General features: G+C 57.0%; 1 protein-coding gene across 12 annotated transcripts in view; it reads right to left on the bottom strand.

Annotated features, from left to right (window-relative positions):
* Positions 1–19,304, bottom strand: part of TLE3 (TLE family member 3, transcriptional corepressor) — a 48,602-nt gene extending 29,298 nt beyond the window's left edge. For 6 of the 12 annotated variants that reach the window (XM_045449249.1, XM_045449251.1, XM_045449252.1 and 3 more), the window contains exons 1-4: positions 18,183–19,303; positions 17,494–17,594; positions 16,903–16,966; positions 15,798–15,842 (exon numbers count right to left, since the gene is read on the bottom strand). In XM_045449249.1, coding sequence (XP_045305205.1) covers positions 15,798–15,842; positions 16,903–16,966; positions 17,494–17,594; positions 18,183–18,206 — 234 coding nt within the window. In that variant the 5' untranslated portion in view covers positions 18,207–19,303. Of the gene's footprint in view, positions 1–15,797; positions 15,843–16,902; positions 16,967–17,493; positions 17,595–18,182 lie in introns of all 12 variants that reach the window. The other 6 variants (XM_045449245.1, XM_045449248.1, XM_045449250.1 and 3 more) reach the window with 2 other exon arrangements.
* Positions 19,305–19,571: the final 267 nt, after the last annotated feature.

Here is a 19,571-nt window from a genome sequence, read left to right as displayed (position 1 = left end):
CCCTGCATTTATTTTTCAAGGCTTCCTATTGCAGGGTCCCCGTGGCCGCAGATCAACACGGGCAGGAAGGGCCCGGTGGATGAAATGTTGGCATACAGCTGGGAGGGGAGGTGGGTAAGCCCTCCGCCAACAGGATGAGGCAGTGCGGTCGAGCCCGACCAACTGCAAGCCTTCTCGGTGGGTCTCTGGCCGCTGCCCCCACCCCTGAGCCAGGAAGGCAGGTGGCGGGCAGGCTCTGAACCCCCACAGTTACTGTGGTCTATGTGTAGCTACAGCTCTCGGGGGTGGGTGGTTATAAAAGGTTTCCCATCTGCCTACTTCCTCTAGCAAATAGGTCAAGTGTCAGGGTCTTGCGAGTTCAAGGCAAAAAATGAAAAGAAGCTGTCCTTCCCCTTCCCGATGCCCTTTAGCAAACATGCGGCCACAGCCTCCCCACAGGTGAGCTCTTCCTTCCTGCAGGGCTCGGTCCGGAGCCCAGCATCCTCTGGTTTTGAGGAAAAGGGACCTGCAAGGTTTGGCATCCGGGCCACCAGGTGACCACGGCTCAGAACAAGTTCCCAGTCTCACCCTTCCACCCTACTGGAAGCAGTTCGTGCCTCCTTCACCCACGTCCCAACACCGCAGGTATCCACCAGGGGCCATCGGAACAACTCCACACAGACAAGGAACCTTCTGGAGGCCTGGGGCATCGGCATTCAGGCCCTGTCCTGCGACCGAACCCAATGAAGGTCTGGCAGGGCGAGATAGGATTACGTAGGAATGGGAGCAGGGCAGAGAGGGGAGGGGTGGCCGTATACTTGGAGAGCATTTATAGTAAAACAAGGCTTCCCCGTGGCTGGGTCTGGGGGGGGAGGAGAGCACGCTCCTTCCAGCCCCCCTGGTCTCCACCAACAGCAGAAGCAGGACTGAGCCACACCCATCTCTACGCTGGCCGCCCAACCCCGGGAGTGGGCTCACCACACTGGTGAGTTCACTCAAAGACTGTTTTCAACATTTTTTTTTTTTTTTTTTTGAGGGCAGGGATCGCAAGGGGGAAGCTCCTGGAAATAAAAGCTGGCCGGCCAGAGCCACTCGTAACAACAAGAGTAACAGCTAACACCCACCACCCCAGCTGTTCCCAAGCACCGCAGGAACCCCGTAGGGAAGGCACTTAGAATCACAGTCTCCATGTTTCAGATGGGGACACTGACGCTCGCTCCGCAGTGAAGCAACTTCACTAAACGCCTTCCTACCAAGAAGCCAAATTGTGACATTTTGAGAGAGCCTGGAGAGGTCTCTTTGAAAGAAAAACTACCGTCGGGGTTAATAATTGACAGCATTTCCGATTCGAACAGCTGTTAAAACAGCATTTGGTCCAATTCAAACAAGCCCTAAACATCAGTTCCAAGAAAGGGGGGGGGGGGGGGGAAGAAAAAATCCAGACATGTGGCTTCAACAATTGGGACAGGTCACAAATCACCAACTGGAACTAGATCACACGTCGGAAAACTCCTCTCGGCGATCCAGGGAATTGTTATCAATAAGGCAGCCGTGGTCCGCGCGAGGCTGGCCTCGGTCCTTCCCTCCGCGCGGGTCCCGCAAAGTCACCGCCTTCTTTGAGCCAGATCCTCAGATACAAACCCGAGAGCAGGTAGGTGCCGGCGGCGGGAAGAAGGCCGCCTTTGGAAAAAGGTGTTTGGGGAGGCTGGTGCGGCCTTTGAACATTGCTTTTCAAGTGCGGTTCAAAGCAGGCAGCTTTGCTGGTGGAAAAACACTCTTCCTCAGAAGGCACTAATCTACCAGACACAGACAGAAGCAGTTCAGAGACAGGTGCACAGAGACCCCGCGAGATGAGGAATCTGTGCTCCCGACTGGGCGCGGGGAGTAACGTCTGCCCCGCGTCTCCGTCGAGACTGTTAGGCTAATAGACGTCGAGACTGTTAGGCTAATAGACGACGGAAAACAAGATAGTGGGGGGCAAGGGTAATTTCCCAAGGAGCAAGCTGCTCAGCGTGCCTTAGTGGCTCCCGTCTGCGCGATGATCATCCCCTCATTAAAAGCAGGACCTCCGAACATCTTGCTGTAAACCGAGGGTACCTGAGCATTCTAGAAGGCTGCGTCTCGAACTGCGCTCCTGTATGCACGGCCCTGCTGCTTAACCAGCCTCGGCCCCAGCCCCCATGGCACGCTGAACGAGGGGGGCCCCCACCTGGTCTTGCTCCCCGCCCCACCCACCGCCTTCCTGCTCCTGGCCTGCAGCATCCAGCCAGCGTTTGGCCCTTTTTCTTTTTTGAAAATGTGGCTGACTGCTCAACACAGCCCACAGCTACGTCCACCTGACCCTCTCCCTGCCATTTATTTTCAAACCGCCTGGTCGTCTGTACCCGTGGGTTTTCAGGTGCTTCATTTTCATCTCAGCCAAATGGGAAACGGGGAGAAGGAGAAATCTGCCACTTTACTTTTTTGTTTTAATTTTTTTTTTTTAGCATTTGTTTATTGTTGAGAGACAGAGAGAAGACAGAGTGCGAGCAGGGGAGGGGCAGAGAGAGAGGGAGACACAGAATCTGAAACAAGTTCCAGGCTCTGAACTGTCAGCGCAGAGCCCGATGGGGGGCTCGAACTCACGAACCGCGAGATCATGACCTGAGCCGAAGTCGGACGCTTAACCGACGGAGCCACCCAGGCGCCCCGAAATCTGCCACTTTAAAGAACATGTTATGGGGGCGCCATAACATGGTGGCTCGGTCAGTTAAGCGTCCGACTTCGGCTCAGGTCATGATCTCCCGGGTTGTGCGTTCAAGCCCCGCAACTCTGTGCTGGCTGCTTGGAGCCTGGAGCCTGCTTCCGGTTCTACGTCTCCCTCTCTCTCTGCTCCTCCCTGCTTGCTCTCTCTCTCTTAAAAATAAATAAACATTAAAAAAGGTAAAATAAAGAGCACGTTGTGACCCAAAGCCACCCCACCCCCACCCCCCAGCTCTTCTGCGTCCATCTATCTAGCCGTGTGGCTTTGGGCAAATCACTTCTCTCCCCCAGGTTTCAATTTGGTTGTCTACACAACAGTGGCCAAGTGGTACCTTGTAAGATCTAGGCGAGGTCACTTAGTTTTAGCCTGCTAACCATTCCTGAGTTGCTCTGTGGCATAGCGCTCCTCAGTAAATTGGAGCAGGGCAAGAGTTTAAAGGATGATGAGAGAAGGGACAAGCCACCTCCAGCCACTTGGAGGCGTGGCTGGGCTTTGGGGGGGGGGGGGGGGGCGGGGGCTGGGCTGCCGCTGGCTGACTCAGTCCCCAGGAGCAGTCCTCACAGCACAAACCATTCAAGAGCAGTGACATCCCATCTGTCAGTGTCAAGCAGCTACTGTCCGAAGGGCTCATCCTGGTGGCCGGGCCACAGATTTCTCGAGAAACGTGTGTGTTTGGGGTGGGGACCCGGTCCACCCTGGGGTTCTTGAATTTTAGCCGGGTTTGACCTGGTTCTCGGACTCAAGTCCCGGGGTGTTCAAAGTGAATCTGCTTCATCTTGAATTAAAATCAGAGGGGCACAAGGGGAAGTTGGGGGCTGTGCAGCAGAGGGAGGGTGCAGCAGCCGGGCACCACAACCACTAAGCAACCAAATGCTGGAAGGTTCTGGAACAATGCGCTGGAGTAATTTTAACTCAAAATATCCCATTGCTTTTCCCAGGCAATTCTAAATTGATAGGCCCTCAATTATTGGACTGTACCAAGAAATTCCTTGCCAGGCAGTTTCTGCTCAGATCGAGCTTGGAGAGAACTCAGATAAAGCAAGTGGGTGTTTTATCACCAGCGGGAAGGAAGTCCAGGCACGAAGCGGGGTGAGACCTCCAGCAAGAGCCGGCATGGGGAGTCCTGGCCCCACAGGCTCTAGGGGAAAACAGCACCACCACCACCACCCCCCCCCCTTTAAGAAGGGGGGCAAATAAATGATCCACTTAGCAGCTGAGGGAGATAATGACCTCTGCTTCTGGAGGGGCTGGCAGGGTTTACATCACAGATCACTCAATGATAGGTGAGCCTCCTTAAAGGCCCTTTTAGCACTGACATATTGATCAAATTATATATAACTACAATGCCATTAAATATTTATGCCTTCCGAGGAAGCCTGCTGAATTCTTTATGCCGGGAGGGCTTGGTACAAGAAAAGGCCCAGCCTGGTGTGACCCTGACGATCTGTCCCCCGAGGGAGGGAACAGGACGCTGGCTGGGGCCGGCTTATGTCAGACACTGTGTGTGCTAGTCCCCGTGTCCTTCACACAGAGAAGGACGGCAGCGAAGATCCAGTATTCTCGCCTTCATCCAGCTAAGCCCTACGGAAGGGAAGAGTCTGGGGTGCCCGGGGTTGTGACAGGACCCTCCCCGTGCTCCCCGAGAAGGAAACCCGCCTTCCTTTTCTCTGCCTGCTAGAAATCTCCGGCATTTCCTTCGGGAGTCTAGGGAGTGAGTGGATCAGGAACAGTGAGCTGAGGAAGGGGAAAGTGTGTGTGGGGACTGGGGGAGAGGATGCACCTAGGCTACTGGCCCTGGAAAGAGTTGGCAAGGCGAAGTCTAGGGACTTGCACTCCAGCCCCAGGCCTGTCCTGCACTCGGGCTTCAGTTTCCATTGCATGAAGGAGGCAGATTTGGGCCCGGTATAAGAACGAGAGCTCTCAAAAATGAATCAGGCGCTGCGTGTGGGTGAGCGCCCCGTCCTGAGGAGCATTCAATGGCGACTCAACAGGGACACAGGGTTAGACGCCACTCCATGGGAGTAACCTGGGCCTAGGTGACAGCCAAGTCCCTCCCCGGCTCTAAGACTCTATGACTTTCATTTCTCAGATTCTCAATCTCCATCCACCGGGCTTCCTGTTAACAAGATCCAATAATCTTTAAATATTTGTTCACTTTAATTTCTTGGTTCCCAAACACATTAAACTCTGCTTGCCTCCCACCCCCACTCCAGGGGATGGCCCTCAAAGAGCTTGCTTGTGTAGACAGAACAGGGAAAGCCTTTTCAGATTAGACCTTCCCCCAACACTGCCCATTCATCCCAGGCGCCACTACCCACCCCCCCCCCCCCCATCCCTTGGGCCCTCCATCCCCTCCCTCCCCTCAGATAACCCTCTGCCTCCCTCCCCCACCTTCCCAGACTCCATTGGCCAACTCCCGCCAGGAGGAAAAATTCTCAATTCAGCCCTGTGGGGTTGCCATGGCAACCCCCAGCCACCTAATCCCCCTTAGAACATTATGCAAATCTCCCCTTGCCCCTCAACAGGCTGTAAAAGTCACATTACCCTTGCAGAGGCAGCTCGTTAAATTTTGGGGGTCTCCCCATAAGGTCAGCACTACAAATGAAACACTGGCTAGGACTTTTTAAGGACAGAGGCTGGCTGGCAAATCTGGGTGGCAGGAAAGGAAAATGAGGTGTGGGGGGTGGGGGGGGGGACAGGCTGACTGTGGGCAGACACAGAGCCCCATTCTATCCACCCACCACTGAGTTCACCACCAACAAGCGGGTGCCTTCTTAGATTAAAGGGGTCAGAGGGTCCTCTCTCCCTAGACAAGGATGGCAGGAGGGGCGGCATTTCATAGGCCATAAAAATCACGATCGGTTATTTAGCAACTTGTTTATGGATCAGTTCCCTCTCAAACAGACCTCCTCCCAAATCACCACCACGTTCAACATCTCATTTTACAGATAAGGAAAATGAGGCCCAGAGAGGGCAAAGAGCCGCCCTGGGTCACAAAGCGAGACGGTGGCGACCAACTCTCCCTGCTCTGCAATCGAGAATCCTTCCCCCTACACCAAGGGTTCACAACCAGGGGCAACTGTGCTCCCCGGGGCGGAGGGGGGGGGGGGGGGGCTTTGGCAATGTCTGGGGACAGGGGTGTCACAACTGGAGAGGCGCTACTGACAGCTAGTGGGTAGGGGCCAGGGAGGCTGCTGATCTTGGGAAACACAGGAGACAGCCTCACCCCAAAGAATTATCCAGCCTCAAATGTCAAGAATGCCCAGACCGAGCCACCCTGATCTACACGTGGCTGCACACGTTTCCCTGGATTCTTCAGAGGCGTTGTCTGGGGCCCTCCCAGCCCCGGAATCAAAGTCTGGAAGTACATACAAGTGGGTCTTAGGGGGGGGCTGTACCGAGCAATCAAGAGGCATCATCTTATGTGATCCTTGTAACGCTCCCTATGGCCGCACGCTCCACCAGATGAAGCCACGAGCCACGGGGGGCTAGTGAACGTTAATGAAAACTCAACGTAAAACTCAGATTCTCACAGCAGCCACATTTCAAGGGCTCCATAAACACGTGCGGCTGCTGGCTACCATACTGGACGGTGAGCTAGACCTTTCCGCCGTGGCAGAAAGTTCTACCGGACGGCACTGCTCTAAGCAGGTAGGTGTTGTTATTCTCCCCCGCATCAACTGAAGTTCACAGGAGGTCTACCTAGTCAGCCCCAGGTCGCAGAGCCAGTTAAGTCCCGACACGGGACTCAAACCCAAGGTTCTCTGGCCTCCAAGCCTGTCCCTCGGCCACCAGGACTTAGCCCTCCCAGCTCCTGATGCTCTGCACCTGACTGGCCAGGATGCCCCTCTGAAAACCAGTGGCTTCTGACGGAGCAACTCTGAGCCCTCTGGCACGGAGGGGCCAGTAAAAAGTCTCATCAGGGACCTACCCCGCTCCCCACCGGTGGGGCTGGGCAGGGGGGCAGTGAGGGAGAGCCGCGTGGAGGCCCCTTGAGAAGGGAGGTCAGACCCAGGTGGGAGAATAGAGAAACTCCAACAGGCCACGAAGAGAGAATTATCTAGACCGCACCCCCCCACCCGCCCCCTTTATAAGTTCCTACAGGCTGGATACCGCACGCATGTATCGGGGGACACGGAGGCCAGCATCGAGCCGACGGTGAGAGGACTCTGGCAGGGGCGGGGCTGCTCTCTGGGGGCGCTGCTGCTTCTCTCCCCACTTCAGGCTGGCTTCGCGAAGATTCCTTGTTCCTCTGGGATGAAGTGTGAGGGCCTCAGGACTCCAACTGCCAACCTCAACCCCTGCAGAGCCTTCCCCCCCAGGATGTCTGCCCTGAGGCAAAGCCAGGTAAGATCGCAAGATCGCGCCCTCTCCTGGGGTGGGGGAGCTCAGAGGAAGGGGCCCCTTCCAGGAAAAGCAATGGGGAAGGGTGGAAGGAGAAGGGAGAGCTCTCCTGGACCCATCAGTCCTGGCCGACTCACGGCTCCACCTACTGGACCTCAGGCTTGCTCTGTTTCTACGGGGGCCACTGAGCCTCTCAGTCTAGACCGTCTGGGATCACCTGTGGCTTCTCCACCGCCCCCTGCGTCTGCCCTACCTCTTCCTGGGTTGGAAGTCTGATAGTTCCTGTCCCCCACCCTGGCCTCACCCACTAGTCCCCCCCCCCAACCCCCACCCCACCAGACTGCTCCGCTTTTCCCAGCACCGATCGCCACTGATTCACAAAGCACGCCCCCGACAGGACAACCGGTTTCAGACTCCAGACTCCGGGCTCTCCCGAGACGCGTATCTGGGGACCGAGTAGCAGGCCCCCTCCTCCAACCTTTGGGTCACAGACTGGCTGGGTGGTGGTGGAGGAGTCTAGAACCAAAGCCTTCTCGACCAGTTTAGGAAGAGTCCCCCTCCCATGCCCCCAAGGTGCTCTTGGCATTCCCAGTGCTACAGGACTGGGAGAAGGATTCCTGCTCCTTGGAGTCTCCCGGATGAAGGAACAGGTAGCTTTCCTGGGCACACTAAGAAGGAACCTCCCCTGTCGGGCTAGTCTAGTTTTCAATCGGAATTACAACGGCCACCACAACCGCAACAAACAGCTGAAAAGCTGCGCACGATGGTTACCAAGGATTTAAAAGGACAGCAGGACAAAGTCCTGGCACCTGGAACATTCCATGCCCAAAGAGACAGCCAGGGCATGCCGAACTTGCCAATCTACCCCCAAGCCACCGACCCTCGCTTCCTTCTCATAATCCCAATGCCGCCTGGTTTCCCTTCTCTTCCCCCTTCCTACCCACCCTCCCCCCGTATCTCTGCTCCATCATCTCCCCTCCCAGCTATCTCTTTCCTCACCACCTCCTTTCTTCCCTTTTCACGTTTAAACTGTCCACCGTACAAGGTGAAAAACAAACAAAACAAAAAACTTGAGCTAGATTAAAGACGCTTTAAGATAAAAAAAAAACTCAGGACGCTTCTCCGTTCCTTCCTCCAATCACAACTTTGCAGCCAAAAGACGTCTTTCTCAGAAGCTGGAGAAAACCTGTATCCTTCCCAGAAAGTCCATAATGCTCTCAGGGTCAGGGACAACCCCCAACTGGAAGGTTACCCTCTGTGAGTCTCCCCTCCCCCAAAACGTGGCCCAGCACCACGCAGGGCTCAGGGGGCCTCAGCGAATACAAAATGGTCCTATCCCTTGGGGAACTCCTGGCATCATCCTTCCACACACACAGCCAGCCCCTGCCCCTGCCGCCCCGTCCAGTTTATGAACACAGCCCTCTAGTGCCCTGGATGTATACAGGTCATTTTCACACCCCGCACTCTGAGGCTTCTGTCCTGCCGTTTGTTTGTCTGACGCCCAAATGCCTGTCATTTTAGGTTCCTAAGATGAAAATGTCTTCGCTGCTTTGTAAACAATCAAGTGCTACGGAAACACCAGAAGTCGATGTTATCATAATTATGATTATGTGGAAGAACAAAATTTTCAAAGTCTGTCCTCCATAAAGGTCTTCTCCTGAGGTTACTTAGTGGTGGTGGCGGCAGCTGCCCCAGGCCCCCAGACCCCGGTCTGTGTCCCTCACTCGGTGGGTGGAAAGGAAGAGGCCCCCTTTCGACACAAAAGCCAAGTCTGTCCATGCTCCCAGCCCTGGTCGTTCCCAAGCTCTCTTTTCACCCTTCAAAGGATGCCATTGGTGAAGGGGAGCTTTGGTGACAGCGGGGACAGGGGAACCTCTTCCCCAAGGGGTTGTGCTGCTACTTCAGAGTCGGCTGGGGTGAAGGGGAGGGAGGTGTTTGTTCTCAGGCAAATCTCCAGGGCTGAATTAAAGGGTCTCCTGGCTCATAAGCCCCTAAACCCCGCATGAACCTCCACTTGAGAATAAGACCCTCCCCTCCCCACCCTCATGCTTTCCAGAGCCCCCCCACCCCCCCCCCCCCCCCCCCCCCCCCCCCCCCCCCCCCCCCCCCCCGCACAGTGAACAGCCTCCGGAACCTGAGCTGAAAGGGCCTTCGAGGTCCCAGGTCCGGGATCTGCCTCTCCAGTAAGTGGAGCCCTCCCCCTCAGTCCCCACAAAGGTGGCCTTAGCCTAAACATTCAGCTAAACATTCAGTGACAGCTGGGCCCCACCCTCAGGCTGACTACAAACAAAAGAACTCCACAACAACACCGGGTGAGAACAGCCCTCCCATCCATTCCTCCAGAAACTCCAGAAAGGCCAAGTCCTAAGAAGCTCCCCCCCCCTCCACCCCCGCCGGGGGCGGGGTGGGGGGGGTGGGGGGGTGGCGCTCCTGTCTGCAGTGGATGCGGGCTTACATCAACCAGCCCACCCTACAGTCCTTTCTTAGGCTCAGGCAGGAAATCCCCCCCTGCCCTAAGTTTCTCCCCGGCCCCCACCGGAGGGGGAACACTTTACCGTGTTAAGGCGAGAGCCAGAAAAGAAAAAGCCTGGAAAGAAAAGCAAGAGAGTGAGAGAGAGCGAGAAAGCAAGCATCTTGGCCCGGGAGTCGCAGGGAGCATTTGTTGAAAACAAGATATTGTCCCTTTAAGCATATAAAAACAAGGCCCTTGAGCACGCAGTTCTCACTCTGGTACACAATTATGGGTGCTTTCAGCTGTCTAGCACTACTTCAAGTGCTCTCTTAAACCAGACTGTCAATGGCATGTTGAAAGCTATTTTGCTGGCTGCTATCATTAATAGCAAAGTGGAGAGAGCTGGCTGATGAGAATTAAATATGGGGGAGGGGCGGGTCAGAACCAGTCATTACAGAATTACCAACACGAGCAAGGAGGCAATGCCACTTTGGGGAAGAAAGTTCAAACCGGCCTGTGGGGGTGGAGAAGGAGGCACCGGGAGGCCCTCCCGCTCCCTCCGCCAGCGCGGGGGCGTCCCCATCCCCCACCCCTCCCCCCACCGCCGCCCGGGGTGGGGCCCGGATGGCCGCGGGCCAGCCCCGCAGAGCCATATGGGGACAGAGGGAGCCACGGAGTCGGGAGTGTGAGAGCAGAGAGGCCTTGGAGATCACTTTGCTGCAAAATGTCACCACCTCGCCTGGCTCCCCAAGTGGAGCCCCGCCCCCCCCCCCCCCCCACCATTCCAGCTTGTGGATGGTGCTTCCGATTGCCTTTCCAAGAGCGGTTGCCACCCAGATTGAGGAGCAGCGTCCTCCCCCTCCTCCCCCCAGGCTGGCTTTCTGCTGGCTTCTGCCTCATAAACCCCTGCCCTCCCTCTAAGTCTCGGCTCAGGTAACAGCCCTTCGGTGTAGTCTTCTGTGCCCCCCCCCATCCCCCTTCCCCTCCCCCTTTCCGGGGAAGCATAAGCTGTTCTGTCCTGGGTACTCCTCCTGTGACACTGGGGCCGTATTAGCACTTACCTCACTGCACTGCCATGACTTATTTAGATGCCAACTCCCCAGCGGAGGGAATGGTGTCTGATTCGGCTGTGTAACCAGCCCCGGCCCACACCCAGCACATCCCAGGCCCCTAATAACCGTTTTGGAACGGCTCCAACCCCCTCATTTTACTGATGAAGAAACTGGATGCCGAGAGCCGTAGGAGGAAGCCTGCAGAGCCGGTAGCCAACCCACAATTAAAACCCTCACTTCCTACTCCCAGAGCTCAGGGAACCAGAATCCCACCCTCTGATGACCCCAGTAATTCTGAGTAAAGGTAAACCAGCGTGTTTGCTGAGCACCTGTTACGTGCCAAGCGCCCGTAAGAGACCCCAGCAGAGGGGCTTCCTCCGTGGCCACCAAAAAAGGAGATGACGAAGTGTGAGAAAGGGCGCCATGCAGGCCAGATCGCAGGCGGGAAACCCCACGGAGGTTTGGCCTTGACTACCTTTTGGTCCCAAGTGTCCCCGGATTTTGTGCAAACGGATAGGGATAGGAAAGCAGTTTCCCACGCAGGAGGGAAAAGGGAGCTCACTCCTACAGCGGAACGGAAACCGAGGGCCTCTGACACAGACCAGACCCTCTCTATACTAAGTGGAGGAGGAGGAACCCAAGGAGAAAAAGAGCTCCGTGCCCTCGGGGGGCCCCTGGTCCAGAAGAGTTCATGGAAAGAAGGAAGAGTCAGGCTCACTTTCCTCGGATGAGCCGAGGCCATCCCAATGATCAAGCGTATGAGAAGCAAAAGAGCACACGAATCTCATTGCATATAGCAACAGCAGCAGTGAAGAACGGGGGTCCAGAGAAGGCTAGGGTGGAAGGCAGTCTGGGGCGGGAGCTCCTCGCAGGTACACAGGACAGGGGGCAGGGGGCTTTGAGCTCGGCAGACCCCCAAAGCTGACCATGGCAGGCCCTCGGCGCAGTGAGAGGAGCTAAGTGACTGGAGAAAGACTCTCCTCAGCAAGAGTAACCAGCCGAGAAAGGTGAGGTGGAAACCAGGGCCTAGGAGGAGTGCTTGGATGCCAGCAACCACCCCTCCTCCCCCCCCCCCCCCACTCCGGAACTCTTCTTAGCTCAACCCAGAAGCACCCCAGGAACAGGCACTCCTGGGCAGGGTCTTTGTAACCTCGCCACCTGCTGGCTCCCTCTGGCCACCCGGCCTTCAACACTGATGGTCCCCAAACTTCAACTTGTACCTGGACATCTTCCAGCCAAGCCCCTAATTACTTAGGTGATGAGAGGGGAGGGGACAAACGGAGATCTCCCATCTCCTTCTTCAGCCCCGCGTTCCCGGCCATGGCCGTGGCTTTCTGTATCCTTGGGTAAAAAGGTCACAGGCCTTACCACTTTACCTCACCCATGAACCTGACCTCTGGGGTCGCTAGTTCCGCACTGTGTTTATTATTACGCACATCAAATCATTAGATGTGCAAATAGCTGGCAATTCAGAAGAGGACGGTGGGCAAAAAGCATCCAGCTGATATGGTTATACAACCCGAAATGGGGTACTTTGTACTTTGGTATAGCCAGGTTCGCAGGCGTCGCCTTAGCCTCTTGACATAATGCAGAAAACGGCAATGACAATTAAAGCCACAGAGTGCTATCGGTTAGTAAACAAATACACCTCACCTCTGGAGTCTTGCTAAACAGAGACCTGGGCTCGGGACAAAAGGTTGCATTAGCAGCCCCAGCACTAATGCGGGACTGGGTAACTGGGCATCTCAGCTCCCCTCCCTGGCCTCAGTTTCCTCCTCTGCAACCTGGAATGGTTTGCATAAGAAGCCAGAGGGCTCTCCCCCCCCCCCCCCCCCCCCCCCCGTTCCAGGATGCCAAGAGAAACTTGGAGGAAGGGTTGCTCCCCTGGGTTTATAGAAAAAGGGTGACCGTAAAAAGGGTTGGCATAGTGCTGCCCCAAAGTCCAAATGTCTCAAGTTCTCTTTTGAAACCTCAGTGCTGACCGGGGGAGGGTGAAGACGGCCTGACCCAGCTTCTCGTGCCTCAAACCCCACAGCCAACAGGTGCTCTGGGGCGCTCCTTTCAAAGCTGGCTTTGTTGGCACTGGAGAGCCTCGGCAGGGACAGGACAGGAATCAATGAGCTGGCCAGCCATCATCGCCTCCCTGGCCTCCCTGAATCACCCTTGACATTCTGCCTGGAAGCAGGGGCTTAGAGGAGGTGGGTGACCCCTTGAAAGCTCAGGCCAGGCCCGTGATTCTGTAATCTTTGCTTTGCCATAATTAGGGAGGTAGGCAGAGGCGTAGGAGGAGAAACCATTTATTACTTCTGTGGGATTTGACAGCTTGAAAGAAGAACGAGAAGGATACAGGGAAACAGCCAGCAGGAGCCAGCCACAGTGAGCTTAACCTCTCGGTAAAATAAAAAACGGGCTGGACGCACCTCGTCAGCTGCCCTCTGTCAATACCCAGGGCCTATCGGGCAGACCCGGAGGTTCCCAACTAATAGGCATTTACCCAGCGACAGCAAAGAAGACCTTTTTTTTTTAAAAAAAAAAGCGGTGGCAGTGGTGGTGGCGGTGAAGGGGGGGCGGGGTGCATGTGAGCGAGCAGGCGGAGGACCCCCACGCTTTCCAAAGTGCCAGCTCTGGAGATCACCTATTACATAAAGGTACAGACAGGCCCCACCCCCACCCCTGAGCTTAAAGACGAAGAATCCAGCCTGTTTGTTCCAGGCAGATGTAATCACACGTACAGTCAAGTCTAGAGGGCAGGACACTGCATGAATAATTCAAGCGCTCCAGTCACTTGATGGTGTGTGCAGATAAAACACCAGTCAACCGCTAAACAGGTCAGCTGATAAACTTGTTTGCTCAGGCCTAACCACCATCCGCCAAATGCACCCGAGACCCACACTACAATTAGTGGCTGGGTTTTCTTCTGCAGAACCCCGGCAAGCCTAGGGAGTGGCCAGCCCCATTAGGTCAGGGTTGCAGGTTAGTTTCTTCACCTCCCTGCCTCTTTGTTCCTCCACAGCCTCCAGGCAATTTCACCCAACTCCAGAGATTGCCATAAACCCAGCGAAGGCACAAGAAGGCACCACTCATTCGTGCTGGGAAAGCAGAGGGGAGCTGCTGTAGGGCAGAGGTGACTGGCAGGCAGGGTAAAGCACCCATTTCGAGAATCCAGAGGCCTGGACTGGAGTCCCAGCCCTGCGCTACGGGCCTCCCTGAAGCCTCAGTTTCCCTGCCTGTACAAAGGGTGCAAACGCTCCGTCTGCCTGCCTCTTCTAGCAGCTGAGAGGATTAAATGGGACCGTGTTGCCAAACCTCAGGCATTCTCCCCCTGAGAACCCTGTCTGGGGAATAGCCAGAAGCCCCAGATGCACACAGCTGCTCTTTGTGCAAACCCCACCACCACATGCGTTAAGGCGGTTAACTCTTCCTGAGTTCAGAGTCTCCCCAGGACTCCGGGAACACCTTTGCTCCACCAGCCAGGGTGGACTCGTGCCAAAGAACCAACCACTCACAGACACGGGGAACACCACCCATGCAGACCTCAACATGCAACGACATATTACGCCTTAATTATGAAGCTCTTAGAATAACTGCTGCTATAAATTTTAAACCTGGGTGCAATTACCCTCTTTAAACACACCCAAGATACTAAGCACCGAGGGAAAAAAAAAAAAAAAAAAGAAAAAAGAGGAGGTGGAGAAAGGGAGAAGGTGGCACCTTGCCTAACACCCCAAGGGTCCCTGAACACCCGAGGTCCACTCCATGCGTTCAGTCCCACCTAAAGTTGGGCAGCACCTGCCTCCAGTCCATTCTGCCGAAGAGAAACATCTCAACATACAAAGCCGTGGCTGCTTGTGATTTCTGTGGGTTAAGAAGTGAAAACTTGGTAGCCTTCCTATGCTAATCCCTCAGGAAGCCACAAACTGGCTTCCCACATCGCCCAGTAAACTCAGGCCCCTTTCCGGCTGCCCTTCACCCAACACTGGGGCTCCTCCAGGACAGAAAGGAAACCACAGATTCAAAAGGCTTTATAGGAAGCCACCGGAGCAGGCCGCAAGGGACAGGCATTTCAGGGTCACCTGCCCTTCTCACCTGCCCCAGACCCTGCCCCCTTCAAGAGCAGATTTTAAACCCCCGTCAACGACTGTTCATTTAGGGCAGCAAATCCATTCAAGTCACGGTCACCAAAGGCTAGAATGAGTCAACAGTCTTCTGAGATTTCAAGAACACCAATTGTTAAAAAGAACAACCGGCCTGCGCCATTTATTCGTGCCAAGTCACTTCTAATCGCTGGCCAAGCCAAATTACAGACAGCCTCTCCTTGGAACACAAATACACAAACAGGCCTCTCCCACAGCCCAGCCTAGCACCCGGGACTAGTTGCTGATATGCACTGAGATAAAGGCTGTTTGTATTTGCTCGGTTTGAGGTATACTGTTATTAGGAGAGTGACAATACGAGGTAGTTTACATATCCATTAAACAACACCACACTAGCTAAACTGGTTTGACTTCAGGATTTCAAAGCTGAGCTCAACTACCAGCCACCTCCGAGGTCCTGGCGAGGCAGCCCTGGGCAAGTTACTTCACCTCTCTGCTTCAGCTTCCTTCTCTGTAAAATGGGGACCCGGGCTGCCTTCAAACGAAGATTGAGAGGAGAAAGCTGCCTCGCAAACGTAAGACACGAGGGCTATATTTCATCCTGGCTTCGTATTTTTAAGCAGTTAGTGGCTTGTTCCCTTAAATTTTGACAGCTCAGCCTGGCTTTAAAGACTCTTGAAATTTAATCTTATCAAGGCAGAACATCAAATTGTTACGCGCAGGCACACACGCACGCGCGCAAGGGCGCGCGCGCGCGCGCACACACACACACACACACACCCCTCCTGCATTTCCCCTTGAGAATTTTATATTAAAACACTTAAAAGCAGCCAGCTAGCCCCCTCTGGGTTTCAGGAGTTTGTAAAGCAGATCCTGAAGGCACAACGTTTCCTCTGCTCCTTTATACCAAGATCCAAGACCAGGACTAATTTCACAAGCTCAGGTGCCAAAAACTCATGCCCAAGAAATCAGCAACGCCTCAGACCCTGCATTTCAGAGACCGGATCCACTGTTCTTCAAGGAGAAGGAAAGGGAACAGAAGACGAGGCTCCTTTTCAAAGGGCAGGGGCCATAAGAAACCCATTTATTGGGTTTTTAACCGCTAGGTAGATTTCGAGAAGAAAAGCACTTACCTGCTTGTGCATTTCGATGTTCAAGCCATAGGACATCTCATAGTACTAAAAGCAAAAAGAATTGCCATTAACAGGCAACCCCCAGTCATCTGTTCACTTTCCAAAATCAGCTTTGGGGCCAGGTTTCTGGCCAAATCACACTTTTAGGATACATCTGCTAACGAAGTTCAAATCAAACCCCAAAGCCCGCTATAGGGGAGTTGAAGGGCTGACCAGGGGTGAATGTGGCTCTCGTCTCTACAGAACATTATAGATGCAGCAGTAAGAGAAGCTGGGCCCTCCCTCCCTTCCACAAGCACCTCGTGGGCCATATATCCTGTTTATACAAGGTTCGGGTTCAACAGGGAATCGTGTGTACGCTGGGCCCCTCTTGTCCTCTGAGAGTTATTTAGCAATGTGTCAAAGGCCTCTTATGTGGAAAGCAGTGCAGGGAGGGCGCTTAAGTGCCTCCCATGTCCTCTCAACAAACAGAAGATGGAAACTCAGGGCAACAGACACTGGGAGAGGGAAGAGAGTCTACCCTACTGCGCCAAGGCTGACGAGGCTGGGGTATCCCTGCTAAGGGAGGGGAGTGGAGGCAGAGAGCTTTGAAAGGCTCCTCTGCTCTCAAAAAACCCTGGGGAACGAAGGGGGGGGGGGGGGGCGCGTGCAGGGGATAGGCGGAGAGGGCTCCTGTCCCACTCTGGCTAGATCCCAGGGCTGCAAAGCAGCAAAGTTTCCCAACACTCCCCGGAGGTCCCTAACAGAGATGTTATCCCACCCAGATGTGAGCTGATCCAGTCCTATCTTACTAGCCAAGACAAGGGCCACCAGTCCCTCTGGGAAACCTTCAGGCCACAAACTAAAGGGGCACGAAGGTAGCACAGAAGCGCCCCGCCTGGATTTGGGTTTCCCTTTCGGCCCCTCCTCTCACCCACCCTCCTCCAAGTGGCCCGGGCTAAGGGGGCGGGGGGGGGGGGGGGGGGGGGCAGTGGCGGGTCGGGGGCACACTCGTATAACCCCGGCTCCCAGGGCTGCCCGGCGGCTGGCCGGGGACTCGGCTGCAGGGTCCCCCAGACCCCCCGCCCCGGGCCCGCCCTGGCCCCGGCCCGCGGCCGCCTCTCACCATCACGTAATGGCGCTGCATCTCGGTCTTCTCGTTCGCCAGCTTGTCGTACTCCACTTTGAGGCTGCGAGGGCAGGAGGAGCCGGCTCAGGCCCGGGGCCCGCACTGCCTCCTCCGAGGCCCCAACGTCAGGGCCTCTGAGAACCGCTTTGCCACTTCCTGAACGCCCCCCCCCTCCGCCCCTTGGGGGACCCCCTGTCACCCCGCAGACCCGGGGCGGAGGGGGTTCGGGTCCTCGCCGCGGGGGAGGGAGAGACACAACTTGAAACTTCCGCGGCCGAGCGCGTGGACTGCTCAGGGCCGCGGGGGCCGGGGCGGGGGGAGGGAGGGGGGTGGAGAACCCGGCTCGCGACCCCCGGAGCGGGCCCGCCGCGACCCCGACCCTCACCCCGCCGGCGGCCCAGGGTGCCGGGAGGCTGCGGGCAGCCAAGGGTTAAGGCGCCGCGCTCGGAAAGGGGAAACAAAAGGCGGAGGCCCCGGCTGCCCCGCCGCCCCGGGTCGGGAGCCCCCTCCGTCCCCGCGGGGGGTGGCAGGAGCCGCGGCGGGGACGCCCCTTCCCGCCGGCCCCGGGGAGGCCCCCACCGGCCTTACCTGTGATATTGAGCTTGCAAGAACTGGAATTCGTCTTTGATCCTGTCACAAGACTCAGCCACCGTGAATTTAAATCCCGGCTGCCCGGGTTGATGGGGAGCCTGGAGCCCGCGAGGACAAGACAGGGGAGGGGGCGGGGGCGTCAGACTGGGCTCCGGGCGGCCCCAGCCCCTCCGCGGCTTCCCCCGGCTCCCCCCGCCCAACCAGGGAGGCCACCCTCACAGCCCAGAACCTTCCCAGCAAGTTTCTCAGCCGCCCGACGGGGTGGGGTGAGGGGGCGCCCCAATCCTTCTCCACTGGCGGCGGGGCTCATCCCTTGCACGAAGGGGCTCCCTTCCCAAGTAAGACCGGCACTGGAACATAGCCGGGTGAGTTGGGAGATTGGGGAGAGGGAGCGGGGGAGGAGGGGGGCAGCGTGAAAACAAACAGTTCCGCTGGAACACAGGCAACCCCCCAACGCCACTCGGGCGGAATTAACCTCCTCTCTCCACGGCGCCCCCCCATCCCCATCCCCTTTGTGTGAGCGCGCGCGCGCGCACTCTCACACACACACACACACACACACACACACACACGCACGCACGCACACACCATAAAGGTAGCAACAAGCAAAATGGAGGTGCCAGATAAACTGCCTCGTTTACCCTGCCATGATAGATGCTTAAATAAACCGAGTTGCAATTACTCACCGGATGTCTGCCTTGCGGATACATGGCAGGGAGGGGTCGTGATTCCGAGAGCGTGGAAGCGCCGAGAGCTCGGGCCGGGGAGGTGCGGGGGAGGGGGGAGCCAAGCCCGAGCGGGGGGCGGCCGGGAAACCGAGTGCTCGCCCCCGGCCCCCCCAGCCCGCTCTCGCAGCGAAATCCCAGAGTCGGGCGCCCGCCCCAAGTGGAGACAAAGAGCTGCGGAGCAGGCGGCAAAGTCGTCGGCGGGCGCCGAGGCCGGGCGGCGGACGCGGGCTTTGTGCGCCTAGGGCTCGGCGGTCTGCGGCCGGCCGCCTTCCCCCCGCTGCGTGGAGCGCGTCAGGGCCGGGGACAGCGCGGACATCGTCGTCTCCCCGGTGGCTCCGGCGCGGGGTCCCGAGGCCGGGGTCTCCTCCTGGGGCGACTGCGGACCCCCTCCGGATCACTCGACTAGTCGCGCCGTGAGGGGGGCGCGCCGAGGCAGCCCCAGCATCCGGGGCGCGCGGGTCCGATCCCAGAGGCGGCGCTCGGGGAGAAGAGGAAGGAGGCTAGCACCCAGGTGGCGGCTGGGGGCCGCAGGAGCGCCGGAGGGTGAGGGCGGGAGCCCGGCGCGGGCGCTTAGACGCCCCCCCTCGGAGAGGAGAGCCTGCTGTTCCGTCTGCTACTGCCGCCGCCGCCGCCGCCGCCGCTGCAAGCCCTTCCCAGGGCCGAGGAGGAAACTCCAGGCTCAGTAGGTGCAAATCAGCTGCCCTGGCATCCTAACTCCAGCGGGCACAGGAAGCCTCCGCAAAGGGGTCCTCGCTGCTCCCAGCTTGAGCGCCGCGTCCCCAGCGAGGAGCGCTCGGCGCCGCCACCGCCGCCTCGGAGCGCACAGGCAGGAGAGAGCGCAGCCCGAGACCGGGGAGCTCTGCGGCTTCCTTCCTTCCCCTCGGCCTGGCTCTTCTCTCCGCGCCCGAAAAACCCCCCAACACACACCCCCCAAACACACACACACACACGCACACACACACACACGCACACACACCCAAAAAAGTGCCCGGGACCTGCGGATACCACACACAGACAGGCGAGGGGGACGAGCACGAGGTCTGAACTGCCGCGAGAGCAGTTCCAAATAGGGACTGAAAAGTAACAAAATAATGTGGCAGCTTCGCCCGGTGCTGGCCAATGGGAGTGCGGGGCCCCCACGTGGGGCTACCGGACTCGGCCTGCGACTGGGCGCCGCCGGGCGCGACGTCACAATGCCCTCTTGTGTCTAAAACTATGCATGAAAAGTAGCAATCAGGCCCTACCCGCTGGTGACTTTCGCATGGGAGTGAAAAACAGCGCTCCTCAGATCAGGAATTAACCGAAAGACATATAATAAATAGATATATATTATAGTGCTGGGCTGCT

The sequence above is a fragment of the Leopardus geoffroyi genome, chromosome B3 (genome assembly GCF_018350155.1).
Source record: "Leopardus geoffroyi isolate Oge1 chromosome B3, O.geoffroyi_Oge1_pat1.0, whole genome shotgun sequence".
NCBI lineage: Eukaryota > Metazoa > Chordata > Mammalia > Carnivora > Felidae > Leopardus > Leopardus geoffroyi.
This window is presented reverse-complemented; position numbering and strand designations above follow the sequence as displayed.